This window comes from Anabrus simplex, chromosome 5 (genome assembly GCF_040414725.1).
Source record: "Anabrus simplex isolate iqAnaSimp1 chromosome 5, ASM4041472v1, whole genome shotgun sequence".
NCBI classification, from domain to species: Eukaryota; Metazoa; Arthropoda; class Insecta; order Orthoptera; family Tettigoniidae; genus Anabrus; species Anabrus simplex.
This window is the reverse complement of record NC_090269.1, coordinates 19,751,617-19,777,629: the sequence shown is the minus strand read 5'-3', so window position 1 is coordinate 19,777,629 and position 26,013 is coordinate 19,751,617. Positions and strand designations below refer to the sequence as shown.

General features: G+C 38.2%; 1 protein-coding gene across 1 annotated transcript in view; it reads left to right on the top strand.

Annotated features, from left to right (window-relative positions):
• The window catches only part of LOC136874332 (cell adhesion molecule Dscam2), a 1,095,748-nt gene that overhangs the window by 1,004,926 nt on the left and 64,809 nt on the right, over nt 1–26,013 (top strand). Inside the window, exons 24-26 of the mRNA XM_068227756.1 lie at nt 6,121–6,302; nt 13,488–13,737; nt 16,651–16,794. Coding sequence (XP_068083857.1) covers nt 6,121–6,302; nt 13,488–13,737; nt 16,651–16,794 — 576 coding nt within the window. The remainder of the gene's footprint in view (nt 1–6,120; nt 6,303–13,487; nt 13,738–16,650; nt 16,795–26,013) is intronic.

Here is a 26,013-nt window from a genome sequence, read left to right as displayed (position 1 = left end):
AATACTGAACCTTAGACGACAGAACCTTTCTGGTCAGAGTTCTAAGCTGAAATATATCACATAGCAGTTTTTCAAGGTGCAACGACAATATACAGTACAAGAAACTAAAATAAACTCTTACCTCATATCAAATGCTGGAAATGTCCTTCCACAGCCAAAAGACAAGAACCCGAGTGCATTTGTAAGGTTTGAGTTCTAATAATTTTGTTGCTATAAGTGTGGAAGTCACTGAAACCACAACTTGCTATGCTAATTTCAGTAGTGATTTTCATGGCAAACACTGAAGAAGTTTTCCACCAAACTTATGTAATTTTCCTTCTGTTAACTATGTATGTTTTTGTATGTGTTTCTAGTTTAGCACTTACAGTACTGTAGTCTCAAACTTTTCCACAAGATCATGAATTAAAGTTCTAGACTATATGAATGCAATGAACCCATTTATATTTATAATTATATTTACATACAAAAATATGTTGCTCTAAAGGTAACTCTTCCCATCTTCATGAACAAATGTGGAGTACTGACTACAGCGTGGGAAGTGAAGCACAGGAAGCGAGGCAGACAGCCAGGTGGGCTGTGGGTATGGGGGAAGCCAGCAAGCTGGCCATCCTTGGTTTAGCTCTGTGCGAGTGGTCAGATTTTACACAGAAAATCCTATACCTGTCAGTCTTGACAAGACCATTAGTGGATGTTGAAGTAATATATATCCACCAACTTTGAGGTAGAAAATATAACTAAACAATTGTGCTATATGCTGTATGACACTGTTCACTTTGATCATTCCACTCTCACTGAATTTAAATGTAAATTGAACACAAAAGATTAAAAAATCTTCTTGTAATACCTACTGTACATTATTAAGGATATGTCCGACTCATTGGCTGAATGGTCAGCGTACTGGCCTTCGGTTCAGAGGGTTTCGGGTTTGATTCCCGTCCGGGTCAGGGATTTTAAGCTTCATTGGTTAATTCCAACGGCTTGGGGGCTAGGTGTTTGTGCTGTTCCCAACATCTCTGCAACTCTCACACCACACATAACACTGTCCTCCACCACAATAACATGCAGTTACGTACACATGGCAGATGCCGCCCACCCTCATTGGAGGGTCTGCTTTACAAGGGCTGCACCTAGCTAGAAATAGCCACATGAAATAATAATAATAATAATAATAATAATAATAATAATAATAATAATAATAATAATAATAATAATAATAATAATAATAATAATAATAATAATAATATTAATAATAATAATAATAATAATAATAATAATAATAATAATAATAATAATAATAATAATAATAATAATTTCATCCTTATGGTAAAATAATAACAGACTTGATTATTATTATTATTATTATTATTATTATTATTATTATTATTATTATTATTATTATTATTATTATTAAGGATGACATACATTTATGTATAAATGTATACAAATATGTATAAATAACAACCAAGTCTGTTATTATTTTACCATAAGGATGAAATATTTTTATAACATTTGAGTAAAAATATACAATATACATGGTTATTCTCAATTAGTTATTTGGAAGTTTCAATGAATGATTTTGGAATATCAATGAATAATTTCAAAACTACTGATCAGATTTTATTCAGATATTTGTCAAACCTCATGCCACTCTAGTTTTAGGCCTAGCCGATAGACTTCGCTCCATGCACTCTCCTTGCTCATCTGGCAGGAAACATAATGCAGTCACCATGGAGGTGTACAATATTGCAGAGTGCATGCCGTGTTGTCTGTGATTTCATGAAATGAAATTGCAAATTACCGTACAAAGACATTTCAGAGCAAAGTATCCGAAAGCTCCACAATAGTTGAAAACTATCTGTACCAGGAGGTACACCTCTACGCCGCACGTTTAAATCTTGCGCCAATTGGAACTCCTCTACTGGAGAAACACTGAACTTAAAACGGGACCTACTTAACTCTCTTGGTGCCAGGCGGTAGTGCGAGCATCCGCCCTCTAAATTGCCAGAGCCGATCTGGTCGGCCGTTAATAATCCAGTTGGAAGTTGCCAGAGCCGATTACATCGGCCGGCTTAAAATTCTGTGATATACATAATTTTGAGGCAACCTATAGTGACGTGCATACTTTTGTTACAACCTGTAGTAAAGGGGCTACACATTATTGTGGGTTCATGGGTTCAATTGCTTTGGCAGTTCCAAGAGGGTGTTATACCTTTCACAAGAGTCGTTTCCTGTGTTTACAAATACCGCTAACCGGTCAGTAAGAGATTGCTCCTTGCAGTGAGTGGATTTGTGACAGGAAGATGGCATGTTGTTCACGTGATAATTTTTCAGCAGGTATTGATGACAATAAATTAATGCAGTATTTAGAACAGTGCGAAGTTAACGCGAATGATTTATGGGATAGCGATAGGGAATTTAGTTCAGAGAGTAGCGACGAAATTATACCGGACACGTCCGCGCAATCACCGCAGCTAAAGAAGAGACGTTTAATTGTGTCTAACAGCACTAAAGCTACTCTGAATATGGTGGTAGATGAAATTAGTGATAATGAATATGATAATGTCTCTGGAGAACATTTTGTAGAAATTTGTCCCAATGAACCCGACAACATTCCTCAACCTCCTGTCTCCTTCAAGGAAGTTCTTGGACCTAAATATGCCCTGCCGTCTGATTCTCCGCCCATATCATACTTCAATTTACTTTTCACTTACTCTCTGCTAAACCTTATAGTCACATATAGTCCTCTATCATTACCTAAATGCCGGTCTCCGCGGGCCAAGTGTAGCATGCCTGCCTCTCACCCGGTGGTCATGGGTTCGATTCTCACCCAGGTCAAGAATTTTCGCCTAGTCCTGAGGGTTGGTTCGAGGTTCACTCAATCTAAATGACCCTAAGTGATTGCAATTGAGGAGATATCTGAGGGTGAGAGGGCGACCCTGGTCTGGAGGATCCGTCTCACTGACCATGATTCACCTCGTAAACTGCAGGTACCGAACTGAGCAGCGGCTGCTTAGTAGGTCAAAACAAATCACGGCTTTAGTGCCATACATTTCTTAATTTCGTAAATTCTGTTGTATTGTAAAGTTATTTTTCTAATATACACTACAACCGAAAACGAGAAACTATTTTTTCTGAAAACAAAAAACTATAATATCAACTACTATTTTTTACTTATTTAATAATTCAGAATTATTTTAATACTATGTTGTCCGCACGTAGAAAATTTGTTGTCAGTATTTGCCAAACACCGATACATACACGCGAATTTTATCGGTGAGTAAAATTGTCTTGTTTTTATTAGTGACATATGTTTGAATTTTTATTTTTTACGTTTTTATTTTTCTCGTTCAAATTAGTTATTCTATAGAATTGTATTTAGAATATACATAATTACATATATTCTTTTGTATCATATATATTGAGAGAGAAAGTGCGAAAATATTTTTCTCTTCCTAAAGATAAACGTTATCGACAACTATAAATCAACAATAAAACGTCTTTGACTCTTTATATCATTCCAAACCAGTTTCTTATTCTACGTAGTCGATATGTAGAAAATTTCATGTCGGTTTTTGCTATACACCGGTAGATATACGCGAATTTTAAAATACATGTATTTCCACTGAAAACAGCCTGGCACTTTACAGTAGTAGAGTGGAGGCGGAGCTCTGGCCTCTTCCAGCTGATGGGGAGCGGCCGACCAGATCGGCTCTTGGCTCCATGAGGGTTAAACCTTTCCTCTGAAGATGTCACAGTGTGAATTTCAACTTGTTTTTTGTTTACTATTTATCAAGAAGTTTGGACATTCTCTCATAGATGTCACAGCCAAAAAACTATGATCATGCAGCCTGGTGGGAAGTGAAGGAACTTTATTTGAAGGAGTTTTGTATTCGTAAGTTTGTTCTTTACTAAATTTTGTTCATTCATTTGTGGGTTGGCAATATTTATCTTTCTTTCCACCAGTTTCGAATTTAGCCAATCCAGAATTTCTGTAATTAATTATTCAGCCAATCATTGGCTTCTTCTTCGATTTGGTGTGTATCTGTAAGGTATCCAATAAAATTGAGAGGGTGTGGCTTAATTATTCATGAAAGGTCTTGAACCTTCCCCAAGGGTTTATAAACTGCTGATTTTCACATCTCTTGGCCACTTAATCTACGTCTAACTAAGTGTATGGTTGTGAAGCAGGGGGTGGGAGGCGCCTCTTTCATCAGACAGCAGGTCTTCAGTAAGGTAATGGCCATGTAACATCTTATTTCTTGTTAGCTCAGCAGTTTAACCCACAGGAAAGGTCCGAAACTTTAATATGTAACCTATCTTTCTAAACATGTAATTTTCTGCCAGCTTATGTAAAAACTTAATTAAATCTGTAACTGTAATTCGGGGATAGAGAGTGATTTACCCTCTCGAGCTCCCCTTCATTTTGGTTTGAGGTGACTACGTTTTGTTAACTGATTTTCTTCTCTTTCTTAATGTCTTAAATGACTCGTATACGAGTCACCTCCATAGTTTGGGAATAGCCCCTGTTTCATTGGCCTAGTGCCTTTTAGGTTTTAAGAAGCTACATAGAGGAGTGTAAGTATCCACCTCCTTCCTTTTGTTTGGGCCATTTATTTAACGGTTGTTTCTTTTACTCTAAGGTCCTGTAGGTTGGGTATGAGATACCTCTGTTTCTATTTGTAAGCTAGGCCATGGAAGGCCAGAAAGTATATTTTTGGTGTTGCCTTGAATAGGCGTGGAAAACTGAAAGCATGTCAGCTCTTTTCATGTGTTGTAAAAGTGCCTCAGAGAGGCTTGATATTCTAATCGTGAGTAAGTGCTCCATGTATTAGGGGTTTTCTGCCTTTTTGAACAATTGTTGCTTGGTTAAAGTTGAACTAGGAGCTCAGAATTGAAAAATTAGGGCTTGCTACCCCAAGAATGTTTAAAGGTTGAAATCTTCGATCCTTATAAGTCTTGGTTCTAAATCGCCATACCATTGTTATTGTTGTTAAAGTTTTGTTATTCTTATTTGTTAAAACTTAGAAAATATAACCGTGTTAAAGTTTTATATTAACTTTGATTTGGTAGTTAGACCCATTCACCCCGGCACCTTCTTTCACCCCTGCTGTTCCACCAAATCACGGTAACACTATCAAAGCATGGTATGATTGATTTGTGGAAACACACCAAGACGGACAGGAACGCCCTAGTGTAGCTGACCATCTTGTGGAAGCCATGAGAGGAACGTATGCACAATGTCCAAAGAAGTCTGCACCTAAAGCAAGTTTGAAACTGATCATTCTACAACCTACGGTATGGAGAATTTTACGACGACGACTGCAGTGTAACGAGTACAAGTTGGAAGTGAGTCAGTCGTTGAGTGCTTGTGACAAGCAGAAACACACCACTGTACAACTCCATAGTGACTTCATCACGTTTCCCACCAGACGAGCGAGGAGAGTGCGTAGAGCGAAGTCTGACGGCTAGGCCTGAAAATTCATGATATGGCATGAGGTTTGACAAACATCTGAATAAAATTTGAACAGTAGTTTCAAAATTATTCATTGACATTTTTAGGTACTAATTTTGAATAACCCTGTATAATAGAAAGGTAATGAGCAAGTGTATGTACTGTATATCTTCCTTTGCTCTAGTCTTTGTTTCAATCCTCTATCCACACTGCCTGTCTGTACTTCTTTTAGGAAACATATATAGTCCAAAACATAAAAACCATATGATACTGTGTCTTATGGCAAACCCCTTGAGGCTCAGTTTCCTAAATAAAGGATTATACTCATGCACTGTTTCATGCTTGTATCCTATTTCTTTGCTTCTTGTCTTCATGTATCTTTATAATAGCATATTTGATGTGAATTTGGCCACATTTAAAACTAAAGAAACACTGTGTTTTAAAAAGTGCGGCCTAATCTACAATGATAAGTTTGTTTGTATCCATAAAGCTACTGATGATTTGATCCTAAAAATAAAATAAACTGACCTAAAGCAAAACTAAATTGGTAATTTGTAAACTAGGTTATATTTTAGTTCATCTCCTAAAATTATGAATGTAATATGTAAATTTAAATGTTGTCACAAAGCAGATAACAATATACTGAATGTATCTTTAAATGTCTATAGTTCCACCAGCAGCCCCTGTGCTTTATGTGACCAGTGCTACAAGTAGCAGTATTCTTTTGCATTGGAAGGTGGGAGATAGGGGTGGAGCTCCCCTGACTGGCTTCACTCTTAACTACCGCCGCTCTCAAGGAGACATAGAAGAGACAACACTTCCTCGAAGATCAACTAGTCATGAGCTCAAGGTTAGTACTAAGAATTTATCTTGAACTCCTCCACACACAAATTATTACAAATAGATAAAATTTCAGGTGAACACTATGATGCTTGGAGTGTAGTGTATGACTCCAGCACACTATTTAAATTTCCATTAAATGCACTGTGACCATAAACAGTAAGCTGAAGGAAAGATGTAATCAAGAAGCTTTTTAGACTTTTTCACTTATGAAAGATCCTAAAGAGATGATACTGTCAAGAGGTGAAATTATTTTACGGTTCTCTATTGAGAACTTTTTTAATATAGTGGTGTAGTTTTAGTTTAAGAAGAATTGTCTAGCTCATCAGCCTTATTTTAACTACAAGTTTTTAATAATTTTATGAATACTTTGTAAAGCCACAGAAGGAGAACTCCCAATCCTGGACATGCTTTGATGAGGGAAGATTGTCATCTAGTCCACACAGTGCAGATGAAACCTACACATACCAATTGCTATCACAATAAGAACTTCAATGATCACCCCCATCCAGAAATTGGGAAAGGATGAGGATGCAGTTTGAGCGAACCAGGAAGTTGTTTCACCCAGTTCTACACCAGACTGAAGTGAAGCACCTCTTGTCGGCTTTACAAGCTAATGAATATAACAAAAATAAAATCAAGAGGGCAGTTGAGTACCTTCCATGACCTGGGGAGAATCAGAAAGACACACATGAGAGAAAGGCATCTCGGCAGTTACTGACAGGATTAGCAAGGTTTTGAAGTGTCACAATATCGAGACAGTCTTTACAACAAAAAATAAAATATTTCAGCAGTTATACTCAGCTACCAACTCTCAGGATCTTCTTTCCAGTGCATGCATGTACTGTATTCCCTTTTTGTGGAGGAAGGGTTATATTGGTTACCACTAAACACAACAATAACACTGGGCTGAAAGAATACAAGCGCCACCATCATCTTATCCAACCAGAAAGGTCACTGATGGCAGAGCAAGCTCTCTCTTTCCTCAACCATGAAAAGAAATTTGAGGAAATCAAGGTTCTGGTTACCACCCACCAGTATCATGCTCATCTCTACCAAGAAGCTGTGGAGATAATGAAACATGATAACTGTTTCAACAAGCCAGAAAAGAGCCTACATATTAGCAAAGTTTGGTGACTGTTGCTCACTGTCAGACAACATAAGAATGATAGCATTGGGTCACACTGGACACGTCCTGCAAACCCCATTCAAAGAGAGAGGCAATTTCATGCTGGTGCCACCTTTCAGCCTTCTCACTCACCCAACCTGTGTCATTTCATCTTGACAAGGGCAACCGAATAATATTTAAAACATCAACATATTAAAATGTTGATGTGCTTTAATACCCTGGAAAAATTTGTTAAAAATGAAGCCATTGTTGACTCAGTTAAATGTAACTTAAAAGCTCTTCAGTCTGTCGAGCACACAGATTAAATATAAATATTATACTACAACATACCCATAGAAAAAACATTATTAGACAATGGATAAAAAAAACCACATTGTTAAACAAAGAATGACATGTTTCATTCTTAAAAGAACATTATTAGAGTCTATCAAGTCACACTCAAATATTTATGTTTATCTGTGTTTAATATTATTTTTGGGAATGTATTAGAACTTACCTTAATAATGTCCTGCATTACTGCTGGAGTGGAGACAAAGCAGGACATCATTTACACACACACACACACACACACACACATACATACATACATAGGTGGTTTGAAAAGTTCTCAGAATGTACTAGAATCAAGTATCTTACCTCGGTGGAACTGCTTTTCTTTTTCAACATAGTCTCCCTGTAGACTAATGCATTTGGTCCAGCGATGTTCCAATGCCTTGATCCCATCTCAAAAATGAGATTCCTTCAGGCCTGCAGAATACCTCTCCAATTCGGCTGTCAGTTCTTCCCTTGTAGAAAATCTCCATCCACCAAGGAAAATTTTCAGCTTGGGGAATAGCTAGAAGTCTGATAGTGCCAAATCAGGTGAATAAGGTGGATGTGGCAACAATTCATACCCCAGTTCATGAAGTTTTGCCATGGCAATAACACTTGTGTGCGGCGGAGCGTTGTCCTGATGAAAGATGACCTTTTTCCTTGCCAAACCAGGCCTTGTTTCGCGTATCGTTTCCTGTAGTTGGTCTAGGAGGTTTGCATAGTATTGCCCCGTAATTGTTTGGCCAGTAGGAAGATAATCTATCAGCAGAATGCCTTTTGCATCCCAGAAAACTGAGGCCATGACCTTTCCGGCTGAACGCACTGCCTTTGCTTTCTTTGGTGGTGGTGAATCAGCATATTTCCACTGCTTTGACTGCTGTTTTGTCTGGGGTATAGTAGTGGACCCAAGTTTTATCTGTAGTCACAAACCAGCACAAAAAATCTTGTTTGTTGCACTGAAAACGGGCCAGACTTTGTTTGGACATTTCCAATCTGGTGCGATTATTGTCCAATGTCAAGAGCTGCGGCACCCATCTTGCGGATAATTTTTTCATACCCAATTCTTCGGTTAAAATATAATATACCCATTCAGAAGACATCCCTACAGCTTCAGCAATCTCCCGCACTTTCAGTCGACGATCCTCCATGACCATTTTATGCACTTTTGCGATAAATTCTGGGGTCGTAACACTTTTTGGCCGTCCACTACGCGGATCATCATCCAAGCTCTCCCGACCAAATTTAAACTAGCTGGTCCACTTGGCAACAGTTAAAAATGAAGGAGCAGAGTCCCCCAGTGTGTTCTGAAAGTCAGCATGAATTTCCTTTGCTTTCATACCTTTCTTTACAAAATATTTAATCACTGCTCGAATCTCAGTTTTTTTCCATTGTCACAAATCACTACGCGGGAACAACAACAAAGAGTCGTCACTACCACACTCCTGCAGCTAGAGCACTGACACGCCACGTGTTCACTCACAAAGGATGTGTGATTATTGTGCGGGAACCTCGTTGCTCTAGCACTGACATCTAGCGGTGATTCCGAGAACTTTTCAAACCGTCCTCATACATACATACATACATACATACATACATACATACATACATACATACATTATCATTATAGACCATTATGCCTTTCAGCATTCAGTCTGCAAGCCTCTGTGAATTGATTAAACGTTGTCACAATCCTCTATTTGCAACTAGTGCTGCGGCCTCATTTAGTTCTATATCTCTTACCTTGAAATCATTAGAAACTGAGTCTAACCATCGTCGTCTTGGTCTCCCTCTACTTCTCTTACCCTCCATAACAGAGTCCATTATTCTCCTAGGTAACCTATCCTCCTCCATTCGTCTCACATGACCCCACCACTGAAGCTGGTTAGTGTGTACAGCTTCATCCATCGAGTTCATTTCGAGTACCCTCCTGCCATTGTTCCTACCTGTGTACCAGCAATCATTCTCGCTACTTTCATGTCTGTTACTTCTAACTTATGAATAAGATATCCTGAGTCCACCCAGCTGTCGCTCCCATAAAACAAAGCTGGTCTGAAAACAGACCGATTTAAAGATAGTTTCGTCCGGGAGCTGACTTCCTTCTTACAGAACTCTGTTGATTGCAACTGCAAGTTCACTGATTAGCTTTAACTACACCTTGATTCAATCTCACTTACTACATTACCATCCTGGAAAAACACACAACCTAAATACTTAAAATATCTACCTGTTCCAGCTTTGTATCACCAATCTGACATTCCCTTCTGTTGAAGGTCTTGCCTACTGACATCAATTTAGTCTTCGAAAGGCTAATTTTCATACCATAGTGATTGCACCTATTTTCAAGTTCCCAGATTTTAGACTGCAGGCAGACATAAGTTCTAGAATTTATGCTCCTAAATAGTAAATAGACATAAACAAAAATATTCATCTTCATCATCATCATCATTTCCCCATTTCCAGCTGACACTGGGTGGGAGCAAATATGATTCATCTGCATTTTGTTCTGTCGTTCCACCATCCTTCTTCTGACATGATATTCCAATCCATGTTTCATTTTCTAATGCTACTCTTCACCAAGTCCATCCACAGCATTCTTGGTCTTCCTGGTCTTCTCTTCCCTGTCATCTGTCCTTCCAGTGCTCATCTTGGTAGTCTTACTTCATTCATCCGTTTGACATGTCCAAACCATTTCAATCTGTTTTGCTCCAGTTTGTCCTTTAATTTCTGTACTCCCAGTCCTTTCCATACATCTTCATTTCTCTCCTGGTTTTTTGTACCATACTTCTCAGGAATTTCATTTCAGCTCTGTTCTCATCCCTCTGAGTCATTGTCCAAGTTTCTGCTCCAAATGTCATTATAGGAACATAATAAGCTTTTTATACATAACTTCTTTAGCCTCCATTGGTATATCCTTGTTCCATATTAGTCCTCTCACCTGTTTATAGAAAGCACTCCCCAGTTGTATTCTCCTGTTATTTTCCAAATCTATTCTTCCATCTTCAGTCAGTACACTTCCCAGTTATTTAAAGTCTTATACTACTTCCAATTTCTTATCTCCCACTTTGATAATTCCTTTTCCTTCTTTCTTGCCTCTACTCATCACCACTGTTCTACTCTTCTCCACATTTATCTTCAATCCCCATTTTTCAATATTTTTATTTATTGCATCTAACTGTTCTTCAACCTCCACTTCATTCGCACCCCAAATCACCACATGATCTGCAAACAACATCACCTTCATCTTCCTCCTACTGTAATCTTTCATTGCTGCCTTTATGATGTCATCCATCACCATTAAGAACAATAAGGGTGACAACACACTTCCTTGTTTTAATCCATTCTCAATTCTAAACCATTCTGATGCCCCAACTGTAGTCTTCACACTACTGTAGCAATCTTTGTACATTGCATTTATCATGTTTCTCAATTCTTTGTCAATCCCTCTGTTATTAGACATTCCCAAACTTTTGTTCTAGGGATGCTATCATAAGCCTTCTCCAAATCGATAAAGGTCGTTAACTCTTTATCATATCCTTCCCATATTCCGAACTTATTTCCATATTTTGTCTCAGGATGAAAATGGGTTCCACTGTTGATCTGCCTCCTCTAAATCCAAATTGTTCTTCTTCTATTTGGCTTCCTACCTTAACTTTAATTCTTTTTTCTTGTATTCTTTCCATTACTTTGGCAATATGTGAGATGATTGTGATTCCTCGGTAGTTACCACATATCTTCCTATCTCCTTTCTTGAATATTGGTAATATTATTCCCTTTTTCCAGTCTTCAGGAACTTTCTTTTCTCTCCACACACATCTGAGAAGTCTGTATGTCCATTGCAATTCCACTGGTCCTGCTGCTTTGATCATTTCTATTGACACTTCATCTATTCCCACAGCTTTTCCCATCTTCATTTTACTAACTGCCCATTCCACTTCAGCCATAGTAATGTCTGATTCTTCTTTTATTTTTCCCTCCTCAATTTTGTTTCCTTGTATAATTTCTCCACTTACATGATGTCTCACCTTTAGTAGCTCACTGAAATATTCTTTCCATCTGTCCATTATCTCTTATGGTTTAGTCTGCTTTTTATGAATCCAGTGATCACCTTCTCATTCTTTCTATTTTTTACAACTCCATATAATATTTTTTTCCTACAATTTAAATCATCCTTGATTTCCTGGGTTAATTCTTCCCAGCTTTTCTTCTTTTCCTCTGCAATTACTTTCTTGCAATCTCTTTTTGCTTCTATATATTTTGTTTTACTTCAGTTTTTTTGTTTTCCATTCCTTCCAAGTTTTTCTTCTTCTCTTTTACCTTTTCTTTCACTCTATCATTCCACCATTTTGTTGCCTTTTGCCTTATTTTTCCTGATGTTCTTCCACGTGTTTTCTCTGCACACTACTTACAAATGCCCTCTTAAAATTTTCCCATTCTTGTTCCACATTGCTGATATCTGTCCTTGGTATCTGTACTCTTACATCTTTCTTGAATTCTTCTCCAACATCCTTTTCCTTTAATCTTTCTTTCTCTTTTCTCTGGCAGTTTAATGGCCTTTCCCACTCTTAATTTTGCTACCACTGCCCTATGATTACCCCCCCCCCCCCCTCCCCAAGTCGTCTTCTGGCATGGCTGTAACATCCATTAGCTCTTTCCGATGTCCTTTTTCCACTAGTATATAGTCTATCTGAGTTTTCGTGCTTCTATCTCTCCATCTACACCTCGTTATCTTCTGACTGTTTTTCTTTCTGAACCATGCATTCCCTATAATTAATTGATTCTGCTGACAGAAGTCCATTAAAACATCCCCTTCCGGTTTCTTACTTCCATAACCGTATGATCCCAAGATCTGCTCACTTCTTTGTTTGTCACTTCCCACTTGAGCATTTAGGTCTCCCATTATTATTATTTCCTTATCCTCTATATATTTTTCCATGTCTTCAAGGAATTTTTCTAAAAATTATTCTTTATTCCCCGTTTGTGGAGCATATACTTGAAACAGATCTTTTGTTCCCATCTCAAATTTTATTATTCCTATGATCATCCTGTTATTTATCTTCTTCATTTCCTCCACAAACTCCAGGTCATCCTTTCTTATAATCATCTCTACTCCATTTCTTGCCTCCCATCCTCTACTGTAAAACAGTCTGTATCCTTCATTTAGTTTTCTTTCCCCCTTTCCTTTCCATTTCATTTCACTGAGACCTAGGATAGCTATGTCCTTCTCTTTCATAAACTCCACTAGCTCCTCAGTTTTGTCCATCAGGGTTAGAATGTTAACTGTCCCTATTCTGATACAATGTGATGCTAGTCGTTCATTTCTCCCAGCTCCCCCAGCATCTGAAGAACTGCACTTCGCCTGTTGAAGACATCCTAGCATTTTCCGAGTTTGAACCGTATTTGCCAACATTTTAGGCTATTATTAAGGTGGAGTGTGACTTGATAGAAGCTGATGACATTTTTTTAAGAACAAAACATATAATTCTTTGTTTAATAGTGTGTATTTTTATCCCTTGTCTAATAATGTTTTTGCTACAGGTATGTTGTAGTATAATATTTATATTTAACCCATGTGTTCAACAGACCTTTTACATTTGCCCTAGAAAAAAATTAAAGCTTCACAGTTGTTATTATTTTCTACTTTATATTGTAAAAAGAAATTGTCTATGCATTGTAATAAAAGCTAGAATTACATTTAACATATCACTAATTGCATACAAATATTTATTTAATCTGCATATGTTCTAATACTTTCAGGGTTTGCTGTGTGGTAGTACATATCATCTATACTTAACAGCACACAACAAGATTGGTAGCTCTCTACCCAGTCCAACACTCTCTGTTAGAACACAAGGCCAAGCTCCTGGACTTCCACCAAAGGCAGCACTACTTTCTCCCAACTCCACATCTGTATTGCTACGACTACATGTATGGCCGGATAATGGTTGTCCACTAACACACTTTGTGGTATTGTACAGGCATGAAAGTAATCAACAGTGGACTCTAGGTAAGACAACATTCAGTCATCATAACTGACAATATATATTCCTTCAGTAACATTTTGTTTGAAATAATTGTAACATCCATTGGTTACACAACCTTCAACAAATACTTGAACTTACAGATTTTGTAAAGATGATGATGATGATGATGATGATGATAATGATGATTCCTAAACATAAAATAAAGTGATTCCAGCTTAAATTTTAAAATCAGACAAGTTTTAAAGAATTGAAGCTTTTTAGGTCTTTTCAGTTGCAAAATTACCAGCGTGACAGTGGACACATCATTCAGAAAAGACCTACCACATTTTCTAAGCTCTAGTTTTACTTTTTCATTCATCCATCACATTTGATAGTATAGGTTAGAGTTAAACACACATTCAATTTATAACATGTGATGATTTATGGTTCCTTTTCTATTTTATCAGATGATCTGAGACTAAGAATATGAAATATAATAGAGATAATTCTGTTTAAAATGAAGGTTAAATTTACACTTTGTAGTATTCATCTCACTTACCCAATGGCCCCGGGTTCGATTCCCAGCCAGTTCAGCGATTTTTACCTGGATCTGAAGACTGGTTCTAGATCCACTCAGCCTACATGATTACAATTGAGGAGCTATCTGATGATGAGATGGCAGCCCCGGTCTAGAAAACCAAGAATAATGGCCAAGAGAATTCATCATGCTGACCACATGACGCCTCGTAATCTGCAGGCCTTCAGGCTGAGCAGCGACGCTTGGTAGCCCAAGGCCCTTCGGGGCTGTTGCGCCATGGGGTTTGGTATTCATCTCAAGTACTCATGTTGTGAATTCTTTTATGAAATCTAATCTAATCAAATCAAATCAAATCAAATCAAATCAAATCAAATCAAATCAAATCAAATCAAATCAAATCAAATCAAATCAAATCAAATCAAATCAAATCAAATCAAATCAAATAAAATAAAATCAATGCTAATGCAGTTAACTTACATGCATTTTAGTTGCCGAGTCATGTGAAGTTGGTCTAGCGGTAGCAAGGCTGCCTTTTATACAAAGACCCTGTGGCCCCGGGTCTGATTCCCAGCCAGTTCAGGGATTTTTACATGGATCTGGAGGCTGGTTCGAGGTCCATTCAGCCTATCTAAGAACAATTGAGAAGCTGTCTGATGGTGAGATAGCAATCCCGGTCTAGTAAGCCAACAATAATGGCCAAGAATATTCATCATGTGGACACGTGCCACATCATAATCTGTAGGCCTTCAGACTGAGCAGCAATTGCTTGATAGGCCAAGGTCCATCAGGGCTATAGTGTCATGAGGTTTGATTTTGAGGTCAAGTAAAGCAGGAAGGATTACCTAGGAATGGAATGGATTCAGTCATACAGGGTAAGAGAAGAACAAGGGTAAATACAAAATCATGGTTGGTCTAGATCAGTGTCTACCAACAGGGTGACATGTGATGTTGCAGAGCCTGTGTGACATAAGAGTGCAGAGTGATCAGGCGCTTCAGTTGTAGAGTGGGACGAAGGGATTGCCTCACTTTGTAGTAGGTACATGCTGTGCCGTACATAGTGGTGTTAGTAGTGGTACAGTACACTACATAAGCATGAATGAACCGAGCACGTCACAGTGCGACAAGCTACCTATACCTCTAATTTTTTAATCTTTATGGGAAGATCTATAATTCTTTGTTGAAAATTACAGGAATGCTATAGCTAAATGTTTAGTTTGTAGAAATTTTGTAAAAAGATATAATTTACAATGTCAGTACAGTTTGTGTCATGCTACAGATTATGATCAGTATCAAGGCAAAGAACGGGTACATGTAAATGCAGAACTGAAAGATAAATAACCCTGCTGAGCATTCAATCAGTGAGTCATCAGTTCATTGAGTTTTAAAATTACATATTGAATTGCAAAGAAACTTAAATCGTTCAGTGATGATGAATTCATGAAGGAATGTTTAATTCTGGCTGGTGAGGAGTACTGTACTGTACCTCTTCTAACACCACTATGTACAGCACAGCATGTGGCCTACTACAGAGCGAGGCAATCCCTTCGTCTCACTCTATGACTGAAGTGCCTGACCACTCTGTGCTCTTCTGTCACACGGGCTCTGCGACGTCACATGTCAGCCAGTTGGTGGACACTGGTCTAGATAGTAGGACTTCAAGTTAAAAGTTGAAGATGCCACAGTATTATTTCCATGTAGAGGATTATGGAGTTGCACAATTTATTCATGAGTTTTCAGACTGAATGCTAGTCTCTAATAAAAATATATGTATGTATACAAGGTGGTTGGAAACAACATGAACCAGGTATATGAGCATAAGAGGGTTTGGCATACTGATAAATAATTTGAAAGAAACAATTCGATATCTTGCATCATTGTCATTTTATCAGCTGCTGAAGTTAGCCAATCAGATCACTTCACGGGCAAATTCAAATGGGCTTTGCGAGACGCTGTTACTAAATCTGCACATGGCTTAAGACTGGCTTGAGAGCCATGCCAAGAAATCAGCAACAAACACTAACACAACATGGATTTCAGCCAGTATCACTGTAGCATACTTGGTATGGCACGATCCTGTCAATTCGGAGGTCCGTGTTCAAATCTCTCCACTGGCAAAGTTGTTTTTCTTCAATTGGTACGCTTAAGCCGGTCTTAAGCCATGTGCAGGTTTAGCAACACTGCTTCGCAAAGCCCATTAGAATTTGCTCACGAAGTGATCTGATTGGCAACTTCAGCAGCTGATAAAATGACAATGGCACAGGATATCAAATTATGTCTTTTAAATTATTTATCAGCATGTCTAACCCTCTAACACTCATATACTTGGTTCATGTTGTTTCTGACCACCCTATATGTGCATGGAATGCAAAACTTACCAGTTGTGAACAAACTATTCTGCAATTGTCTTTATGTGTTTCAGTTTCCAATGGGCTGAAACCTCAGAGAAGATTTACTGTTTCTGGTTTGAGCCCGTCATCCTTTTATCGAATAAAAATAGAGGCCCATAATATTGCTGGCTCCTCAACAGCTGAATATTCTTTCATAACGCTTACTAAAGATGGAGGTAAGAGATTTTAATACTGCTGTTAAAACTCTTTAACAAATAGTATTTACTATGTAATGCACCACTGTATAAATTGTTAATGTTTATTTTTGCTATTGGTTTTAACTTGCACCAACTGAGACAGGTCTTATGGTGACAATGTGAAGAAATTGGCCATAGTCTTAAGATGCAACCCCAGAATTTGTCTGTTGTGAAAATGGGAAAACCATGGAAAACCATCTTCAGGGTTGCCAACAGTAGGGTTCAAACCCACCATCTTTTAAATGCAAGCTTACAGCTACACAGCCCAAACCATGCAGCCAATTCATTAACAAAAACATTAACAACACCGGCAACAATACTAATCCACCACTAACCTCAGTGGTAGAATAACACCTATGGTATTCCCTGCCTGTCGAAAAAGATGACTGAAAGGGACGCCAAGGGCTCTTAACTTGGGAGTGTGGGTTGGCGACCACAGGGCCCTTAACTGAATCCTGGCATTGCTTCCCCTTATTTTTGTGTCAGGCTCCTCACTTCCATCTATCCTATTCAACTTCTCTTGGTCAACTCTTGTTCTTTTCTGACTCCGATTGTATTACATGAGGAGGCCTAGGGAATCTCAGTTTCATGCCCTTAGTGGGCTTCATCTTTTATTTATTTATTTATTTATTTATTTATTTATTTATTTATTTATTTATTTATTTATTTATTTATTTATTTATTTATTTAATTATCAGATACAGCCTATGGAGGGCCATTTTACACTACTACTACTACTACTACTACTACTACTACTAATAATAATAATAATAATAATAATAATAATAATAATAATAATAATAATAATCATAATCATAATAATAATAATAATAATAATAATAATAATAATAATAATAAGTTTAAATACGTATAAAAGATAACAAAGGTATAAACAACAACATTAAGTAACAACAATAAATTAACAATTTTAACAGTAACAATGTAACAACAATGACAACGGTAACTGGCAAGGGTCGGTTACTGAAATTAGGAAGAAGAAAGGTCAAGGGTTGGAGGGACGGATGAAAGTGAAAACCTGGGGGAGGACTTAGAGGAATTTTCTAATTTTTTGTTTGAAGGATGCGAAAGGTGTGAATATGTCAATATCGGGTAGTGAGTTACCAAGAGTAGGGAGACGGTGGAAGATAGAGCGTTGTTGTAAAGTTAGGCGCAAATGGGACACATGATGGGTGCGCCGGTTGCGTGTAGGGCGGGTAGGAACGTTCTTGATACTTTCATTTTTCAAACTGTTGGACGATTTCCATTTTTACCCTCTGATTAGTGTCAATAGAGGATGGTTGTCCAGTTTCACTTCCTCTTAATAAGCACCACCACCACTACCACAACTACATGGACTAACATGCTACGAAAAGAAATTTAATTCTTTACTAGTATTGATAACATTACATCCAAGGTAGTAAATTAATTAGCCAGTCCTTTCATATGATTTTTAGACTAGTTTTCATATATGCTTTGCCTTTATTAAGAGCTTCTTCCATGAATAAAAAAGATTCCTTTGATCTGTATATTCATTATTATCCACTACTATCCATGATCATGTATATACGTGACCCACTGCAGAGAAAGGGACCCAAAGTTGGCAATGGAAATTTTACAGCAAAGCTGAACAAAAGTGTCCTTTTAACAAACTAAGTTACACAGCAGTTCGAGTCTTCATCACTCAATGTCATGAAAACTTTGTACAATTGGTAGGAAGATTAGTGGAAGTTGTAATTGTGGTTATTTTTTTGTCAAAATACAGTTTTCTTAATAGCAATCAATAATTAATATCTTCTGAATTATTGCACCTAGAAGCATGAACTCTCTTTAAAAATGCTCAGTCTCTTATAGCAATTTTAGAATCACAAAAATCTTTAAAATGAAAATCCGACTTTGGGGCCCTTTGTGCACAATGGGTCACAAATACAGGGTGTATCTGTGATGATGTTACAAACTTTCAGGGATGATGGAGGACGGCAAATGGATCAATTTGAGGTAAGGAACCGTATTCCGGAAATGATCGAGTCAAAAGTTAAGCAAAATTCTACTCATTTAAGTCCGTTTACCTGCGCAAGTTTCACAAGCTGCTCTATTTACAACAAATGTTTGAAATGGCGTCCCCCTGTGTCAATGCAGGCATGGCATCATCGTACAAAGTTCCGTCATACCCGTTCAAATATATCCAGTGTCGTTTGAACAGCGTCGCAGGCAGCAAGAATTCTTGCCTTGTGTATGAGACACCTGTTGAGGCTGAAGAGGATCCTTAGCACATGTAGTGTACAGTACAGTCAGAGGTATCAGACTGATTTTTGCTTTAACTTTTGACTGCCTGGTCTACTAATCCCAAGTTAACGGGTTCAAACCTGACTGAGGTCGGTGGCTTTTAAGGGTATTTAAAGGTGACAACCCCATGTTGTTGGCTTCCGGCATGTTAAAGAACTACTGCGGGACAAAATTCTGACATCCCCCCCCACTCGGCGTCTGTTAAGAACAGACGTATATTAAACAACTTGGATTATTAATAACTTTTGACCCTAACGTTTCTGAATTAAGGTTCCTTATCTCAAATTGATCCATTTGCCATCCTCCACCATCCCTGAAAGTTTGTAACATCATTACGGATGCACCCTGTATATTGATCTCTCTTTCCATATTCAATCACCAGTTCCCTCACTCTCTACATTCCACATTTGCCTTCAGTTGGTCTTGTCATCACTTCCTTGGTCATCCGCAAATGGTCCATTCCATGGACATACATGGTGTTGTGCCTGGCATTCTCTTTACATGGCCAAAATATTAAAGTCTAGAAGACCTAATCCTTTCTTCTAAAGAGACTTCCACTCCCAATGATTACTGGTATGTAATTTTCTCATACCTCAAATGATCTCACCATGTAACTGCAGGGCACTCAGTTTACTAAGGTCTCTAGTCTATAATGTGCTGGTAGGCCATTTTGGGGATGAAAATAATATATGATTTAGGTCATCTTGTTCATAAGGTTCAGCAACTAATATTCTGCATACTTACAAGATTTTGTTTAGCTCAGTCAGCTATATCGACATCATTAAGATTTAAGCTTTCCTGACCTTGAAGTAGTTTCTCATTAAACCTACAGTTCCTTGTCAGCGAGATTCCTTCAGTTAATAATCATTAACATGTAGATAGATAGAACACTTGAATTCTAGTCATCATGAACCATTTTCTACTAAAAATACTGATATATCACACTTGTTAGTAATAAGAAAGTGATGTGACTAAGTTTTATAAGCCCAGACAGAAAGCACGGTGTTTGTACTCTGGGCTACGGCAGCTGGAGTATGGGAGGTATTTGCATAGTTCTTGACCTTGCAAGCAGCCTGCATGTGTTCAACCTGACAAGCATGAGTCGCCAGTCTGAATCACAGCTGTTAACATGCTGAGACAGTTATCATTGCAACACCGTATTTTCATACGTAAAAGATCTTGTTTCATCTTTGTACCAGGCGGTACACCACCGCGCCGCTAATTCAAATTTTGCGCCAGTTGAAACTCCTCTACTGGAGGAAGCCTGAACTCTAACAACCATGTTAATTCTAAAGGTTATCAGAAGATGTCGCTATCTGTAAATTTTGAAGAGTTCTGAACTGTGTCTTTTTCGATTTATTTTTGTTTTCTCTGTAGTGAGAAGTGTGAACATTCTCTTCTAGATGGCACTACTGAAGAAATACAACGGTGCACCCTAGTGCGAAGTGAAAGAATTTTTTTTTGAAGAATTTTAGTATGCATAAGTTTGTTCTTTGTTAAATTTCTTTCAGTCATTGTTTAGGTTGGCTGTATAACCCTTCTCTTTCCGCCAGTTTTGAATTCGACCAATGAGTAATTTTTGTAATTAATTTTCCACCAATCCTGGTTTTCTTCTTCAGTCTTGACATGTAATCTTTTGGTCATCCAATAAAATGCTTGTGGACGGGTGTTATCATTCATGAAAGGTCTCGAATGTTCCGCGAGGGTATATAAACTGCTGATTTTCGGGTCTCTGCGCCACTTCAGTAACATCTATCATTGTGTAAATTATGTAGCAGGGGGTGGGAAGCGCCTCTTTCGTCGGGCAGCAGTTCTTCAATAAGGTAATGGCCTTTTAATAACTTCTTTTCTTGCTAGCTCAGCAGTTTAACTCTCGGGGCAGGTTCGATACCTTTTACCATGTAACCTTCCTCTAAAATGTAATAGACTCTTGGTATAAATTCTATCTCTTTAAACTACAAATTGGGATAGAGAGTGCCTAACCCTCTCGAGCTCCCATTCATTTTGTTTTGAGGTGACTACGTTTTCATAACTGTTTCCCTTCTACTCGTAATGTCATAAGTTTTCCTATCGTGTCACCTCTTTAGTGTGGGATTAGCCCTTGCATATGCGGCCTAGTGCCAAATAGGTTTTAAACAAAGTGTATTAGGAGTGCAAGGACGCCTCCTCTCAAGTTGATATTTTGGAGGCCATGTAATTGACCTGTTTCTTTACTTAATAGGCCTCAGTAGGTTGGGTATTTTTACCTCTGTTTTAATGTACTTGGAGGACAGCTTGAAAGTAGAGTTTGGTGTGGCCTTTGATAGGCTTGAACTTTGAGAGCGAGTTGCTCTTTCTTAAAATTTGGTTTCTGTGTGCCTCGAGCAGGCTTTTCTGAGTTATAGGGAGCGAGTGCTCCTGGGCATGATTGGGGTTTTCTGCCCCTTTGTTAAACCTTATGTATAAGTAAAGTTGGGCTCATTGCTCAAGGATTGTAAGTCTGGGTCTCGACGCCCAAATCCTGTAACCTCATTAATTGCACATTTTTCATTGGTTGCTATGCTACTATGTACCTGCCATTCTTGTTATTTCTTGATTTTGCAAAGAAAATATAACCTTGTTAAATTTTATCTTAACTTTAATTTCGTAAGTTGAGACCTGTTCACCCCAGCAACTTCTTTCACCTCTAACTACCACGGAAAACTCCGTAACAATCTTAATGGTCATGTGAACGGTCATATCTCTTGCTATCGGTGTGCAGAAAGAAAATCCTAATGGTGTTTATGAAGTCCCTCATTATGACAGAAAGATTGGTGTTCGATGTGTTGTTAGTGTAAGACGAATATTTGGGCCTATATTTTTCACGACAACAGTAAATGCAGAGAGTTACCAAGATGACATTTTGATACCATTCTTCCATCAGTTAACGGAAGAAGAAAATTTGTGTGGGTGGTTTCAGCAAGATTCGTCTCCTGCTCATACATCAGAAGATTCCTTTCTTATAATCTCAGAAGTGTTTGCAGACAGAGTGATCAGTGCTGGTCTATTTACCCCTCGTTCTCCAGATCTAACAGCATGTGATTTTTACTTGTGAGGTAAACTGAAAGAAAAAGTGTACTGAACAAATTCTCACACATTGCAGGACCTGAAAGGAAACATTACGTATGAAATCAGAAATATTACAGTGGCAGAACACACTTGCATCAACCAGAATGTGGTTACCTGATACAATGCCTGTATAACATAGGAAAGATGACTCTTCCAGCATCTTTTCTAAAATAAGATTTCATATAAAATTGTACACACGCTAAAAAGCAGGGTGGCCACGTGCAACATAATTTCATCTGAGGCAGCTGCCAGAGCACAGAGTACAAATACCGTACATTTGGTCTGAGTTTATACGAGAGACCCTATATATTGCCAATGCAGGTGAAATTGTCCACTCTTTCCAACTGGTGGTCTGTTAGTTTCACTACCATACCCACCATCTTTTTCCTTCACAGGACATAGTCTCCTTACAAAGGTTGGTGATCCAATTGATTATGATTATTGTGAAACAGCAGCTCAAATGATTTCAATCAGCACACGATTTCAAACCGGGAATTTCTCTGTTCCCCACAGATCTTCATCCTTCAGATTTCACCTTGATGATGAGTTGGAGGAAGCTCATATTGTTCACCTCTCATGATGTGTCCAATGTACTGAGCTTTCCTCCTTGATGGTTGTTGGAAGCTATTATTTTATTTAACAATTTGAGGGATTCCTCATTGATCTTCCTTTCTACCCAGGATATTTGGAGCATTTTCCTGTACAAGTACCGTACATTTTAAAAGCTTCAATCCACCTCTCCAGTGAAGGGCTGCCAAAACCAGCCTTCGAAACCATACAGAAGGACAGGGAAAACATAGCAGAGCTAAAAGTTGAGATCTCTCTGATGAATATATTTTTGCAGTCCACAGGGAATCACTGGGGATGTAGCTTGAAGAAGATATTGATGACAGAGGGCTGTTGTTCTGAACAAAACTGTACCAGATGATCTCTTCTGGTATATCTCACTCCAAGACCCTATTGTCCAACAATGTAATCCTTTACACCAAAATCTATTTTTGCGTTGATGTCACCGAGGACCATTGTTATCTCCCCTATCTTTATAAAAGCCATTGCCTTCTCTGGAGTGGATTAAAATGCCTCAAACAACTTGTCTTCTTTATCACTTTTTGGAACATACACCTTGGCTGGACAATGCTCATGGCATGATGTGAAGTTTACATTTTAAGAAGCATAACTCAGTCCCCACGGGGAATGAAATCGATTACTGATTTCACCAGATCAGATAAGATTGATGTTAAGGATCATCACCACCAGAGTAATATAGGACCGCTTATTTTGTCTTTTGTGTCCCTGGTCTAGGCGATCTAACTTCACTGATTGTGAGGACCAAAATCTTCATCAACAGACAGTGCATTTCTGCTTCAATACTTGAAAGCTTTCCAGGCGTATACAAAACTTTGCACATTCCATTTGGCAACTCTTGTTTTTTTATTGTAGATTTGAAACCTCGTCAATTCGAAGTTGTTGGGACTCAAAAATCGGACTCAGAATTATGTGATTTCAAATTAACCGCCAATTCGTAATTTAGAAGTGCTAACCCTTCCCGCATTAAAAAATATTCTAAGGCTCGTTACTGCATGCGTTAACTTTGATTCACAGTTTAAACCTTTCAAATGCCATGAAAAAAAAAAAAAGCTATTTCCAAAATGTATCCAAGAAGGTGCATTTACAGTATTCAAATAATGCACTTGGATAACTCACTGACAAACCTAACATCACACAATGAAAGAAAGAAAAAAAAAAAGCATGATTCAAAGGCAAGGAGAAATCTATGCTGGCTCTCATGTGCAAGTGCTTTATTCATTGGATTACTGTACTGTATGTGTCTTAGATGCCTTGTACTTAAACAGAAAGGACCCGCTGACATTAAAACATCGTGATTAATCAAACTTTCCTATGACTCTATCCTTGTACAATTTCCCACCATGGCACTTTTCTTGTACTTCAGAAATGTAAACACTTGCTGCGTCACAAAACATTCTAAGACCCATTAATGCATACAATCACCTCGATTCACAGTTTAAACCTCTCAAATGCCATGGAAAAAACCATTTCCGAAATGTATCCAACGAGGCACATTTACAAAGTTCAAATAATGCACTTGGATAAATCACTGACAAACATAACCTCATGCAACGAAAGAAAAAACCACACAATTCAAAGACAAGGCTAAATTATGCTGTTTCCACTGTGCAAATGCATTATTTTTTGGACTTCTGTACTGTTTGCATTTTTAGATGCCTCGTACTTGTACGGAAAGTGCTTGATGCCCTTAAAACATTGTGGCTTATTGAACTTTCCTATGACGAGGGGATAAAGTTTCTCGCTTCCGTGTGTATTGCAACACAGTAAAATGAGCCCCACCCTCGTACGATTCCCCGGTTGGCACTTTCTTCTTTAAAACCATAAGACCGTTTGGGCTCGGCATTAAAAGAAAGCAATGCAGTTTCATCGACAATGTCAACTGTCAACATCGCTAATGTTCGCGGATTCTGTTTTCCCGCACACTGCCTGCTGCATGATATTACGGCGTTCCTTAAAAGTTTGAATACAAAAGAATTCCAATTTCATTCAACCTAGCAATTATGCAGCACACTGTAGACACACCGAAGTGAGTGTAAGTGCAGAAAACTACCCCTCCATGTTTCGGAACATGCGTTCTATCATGACGCGGATAAATTTTGAATTTAAATTACTCTGTAACGTACTATTGTTTTAAAATGTAAAGGCAGTTTTGAATTAAAAGTCTGAATTTCGGTAATGGGGCCGACATTGTACTTCAGATTACAAATTATCCATATTTCGAATTAAACAATTTAAATAACATGCAAAGCCGTATCACATGTTTCCAGGAATGAGAGCTTCTTCGAATTAGGCGGGATTTTGAATTAACTGATTTCAAATTATCGAAGTTCTACTGTATCACTAATGGTCTTCAAGGGGATTCCTAGTGCCTCTCCCCTCTTAAGGGGAGCCCTGGACTGAGAGCCATTGTTTTAATAACCATATTGGAATTTTGAAGTTAGCACAGTAGGACTTCCATTTCCTTTTAGGGCCGTTGTGTGGGAACCATACAGGCTGCTACAGCTGCTCTTCCCATATCCACTGTAGTGCCGCTAGTGAAGTCTATCCTCGTGCACCACTATGGAGTTGCTGCCATTCATAAGGAAATTTCCACTCAGCTGTGGACATTGGGCTGCCTCCTCAATTAGCTCTGTCATACTGAAGTCCATCTTTTCTGTCTTCACTGATAATGAGGAAACTTTTACTCATGTTGGACCCGAGTACATTTGCACTGTACTGAAAAACTATCTGCTCCACTGCAGATGCTGTTGCAGTCTTCACTCATTACTTGAGCTAGGGCCCTCCACATGTATGACGCCTGAGAGAGAGTATTTTAAGCCCCTAGGAACTTGGCTGCCTGTTAGTCCATGGATCAGTTTCTGGAGTGTCAGAACCACAGGACATATCTGTGGACACCCTACCTGCCACAAGTGGATGCACCCTCTAGAGGTTAACTCACTCTTTTTCACTTAACAATGGTGCTGTTGGATTTTTGTCCCACCAACTCCTTTCATGGTTTATAGAGATGCCAAGATGCTGGAATTCTTTCCCACAGAAGTTCCCTTATGTGCTGGTAAATCTATTGACCTGAGACAGATGTATTTCAGCATTTTCAATATCATGTCACTCAGGCTCAAAAATTCAGCAGTCTACTGCCTGAGCTACTCAGCCTGGCTCTTTTCCTCTTCTGTCAAGTTTGAACGTAAGGTTATACATAAAGTCACAAGCCAAGGGAACTACAGTTTTCTATAAACAACTGGG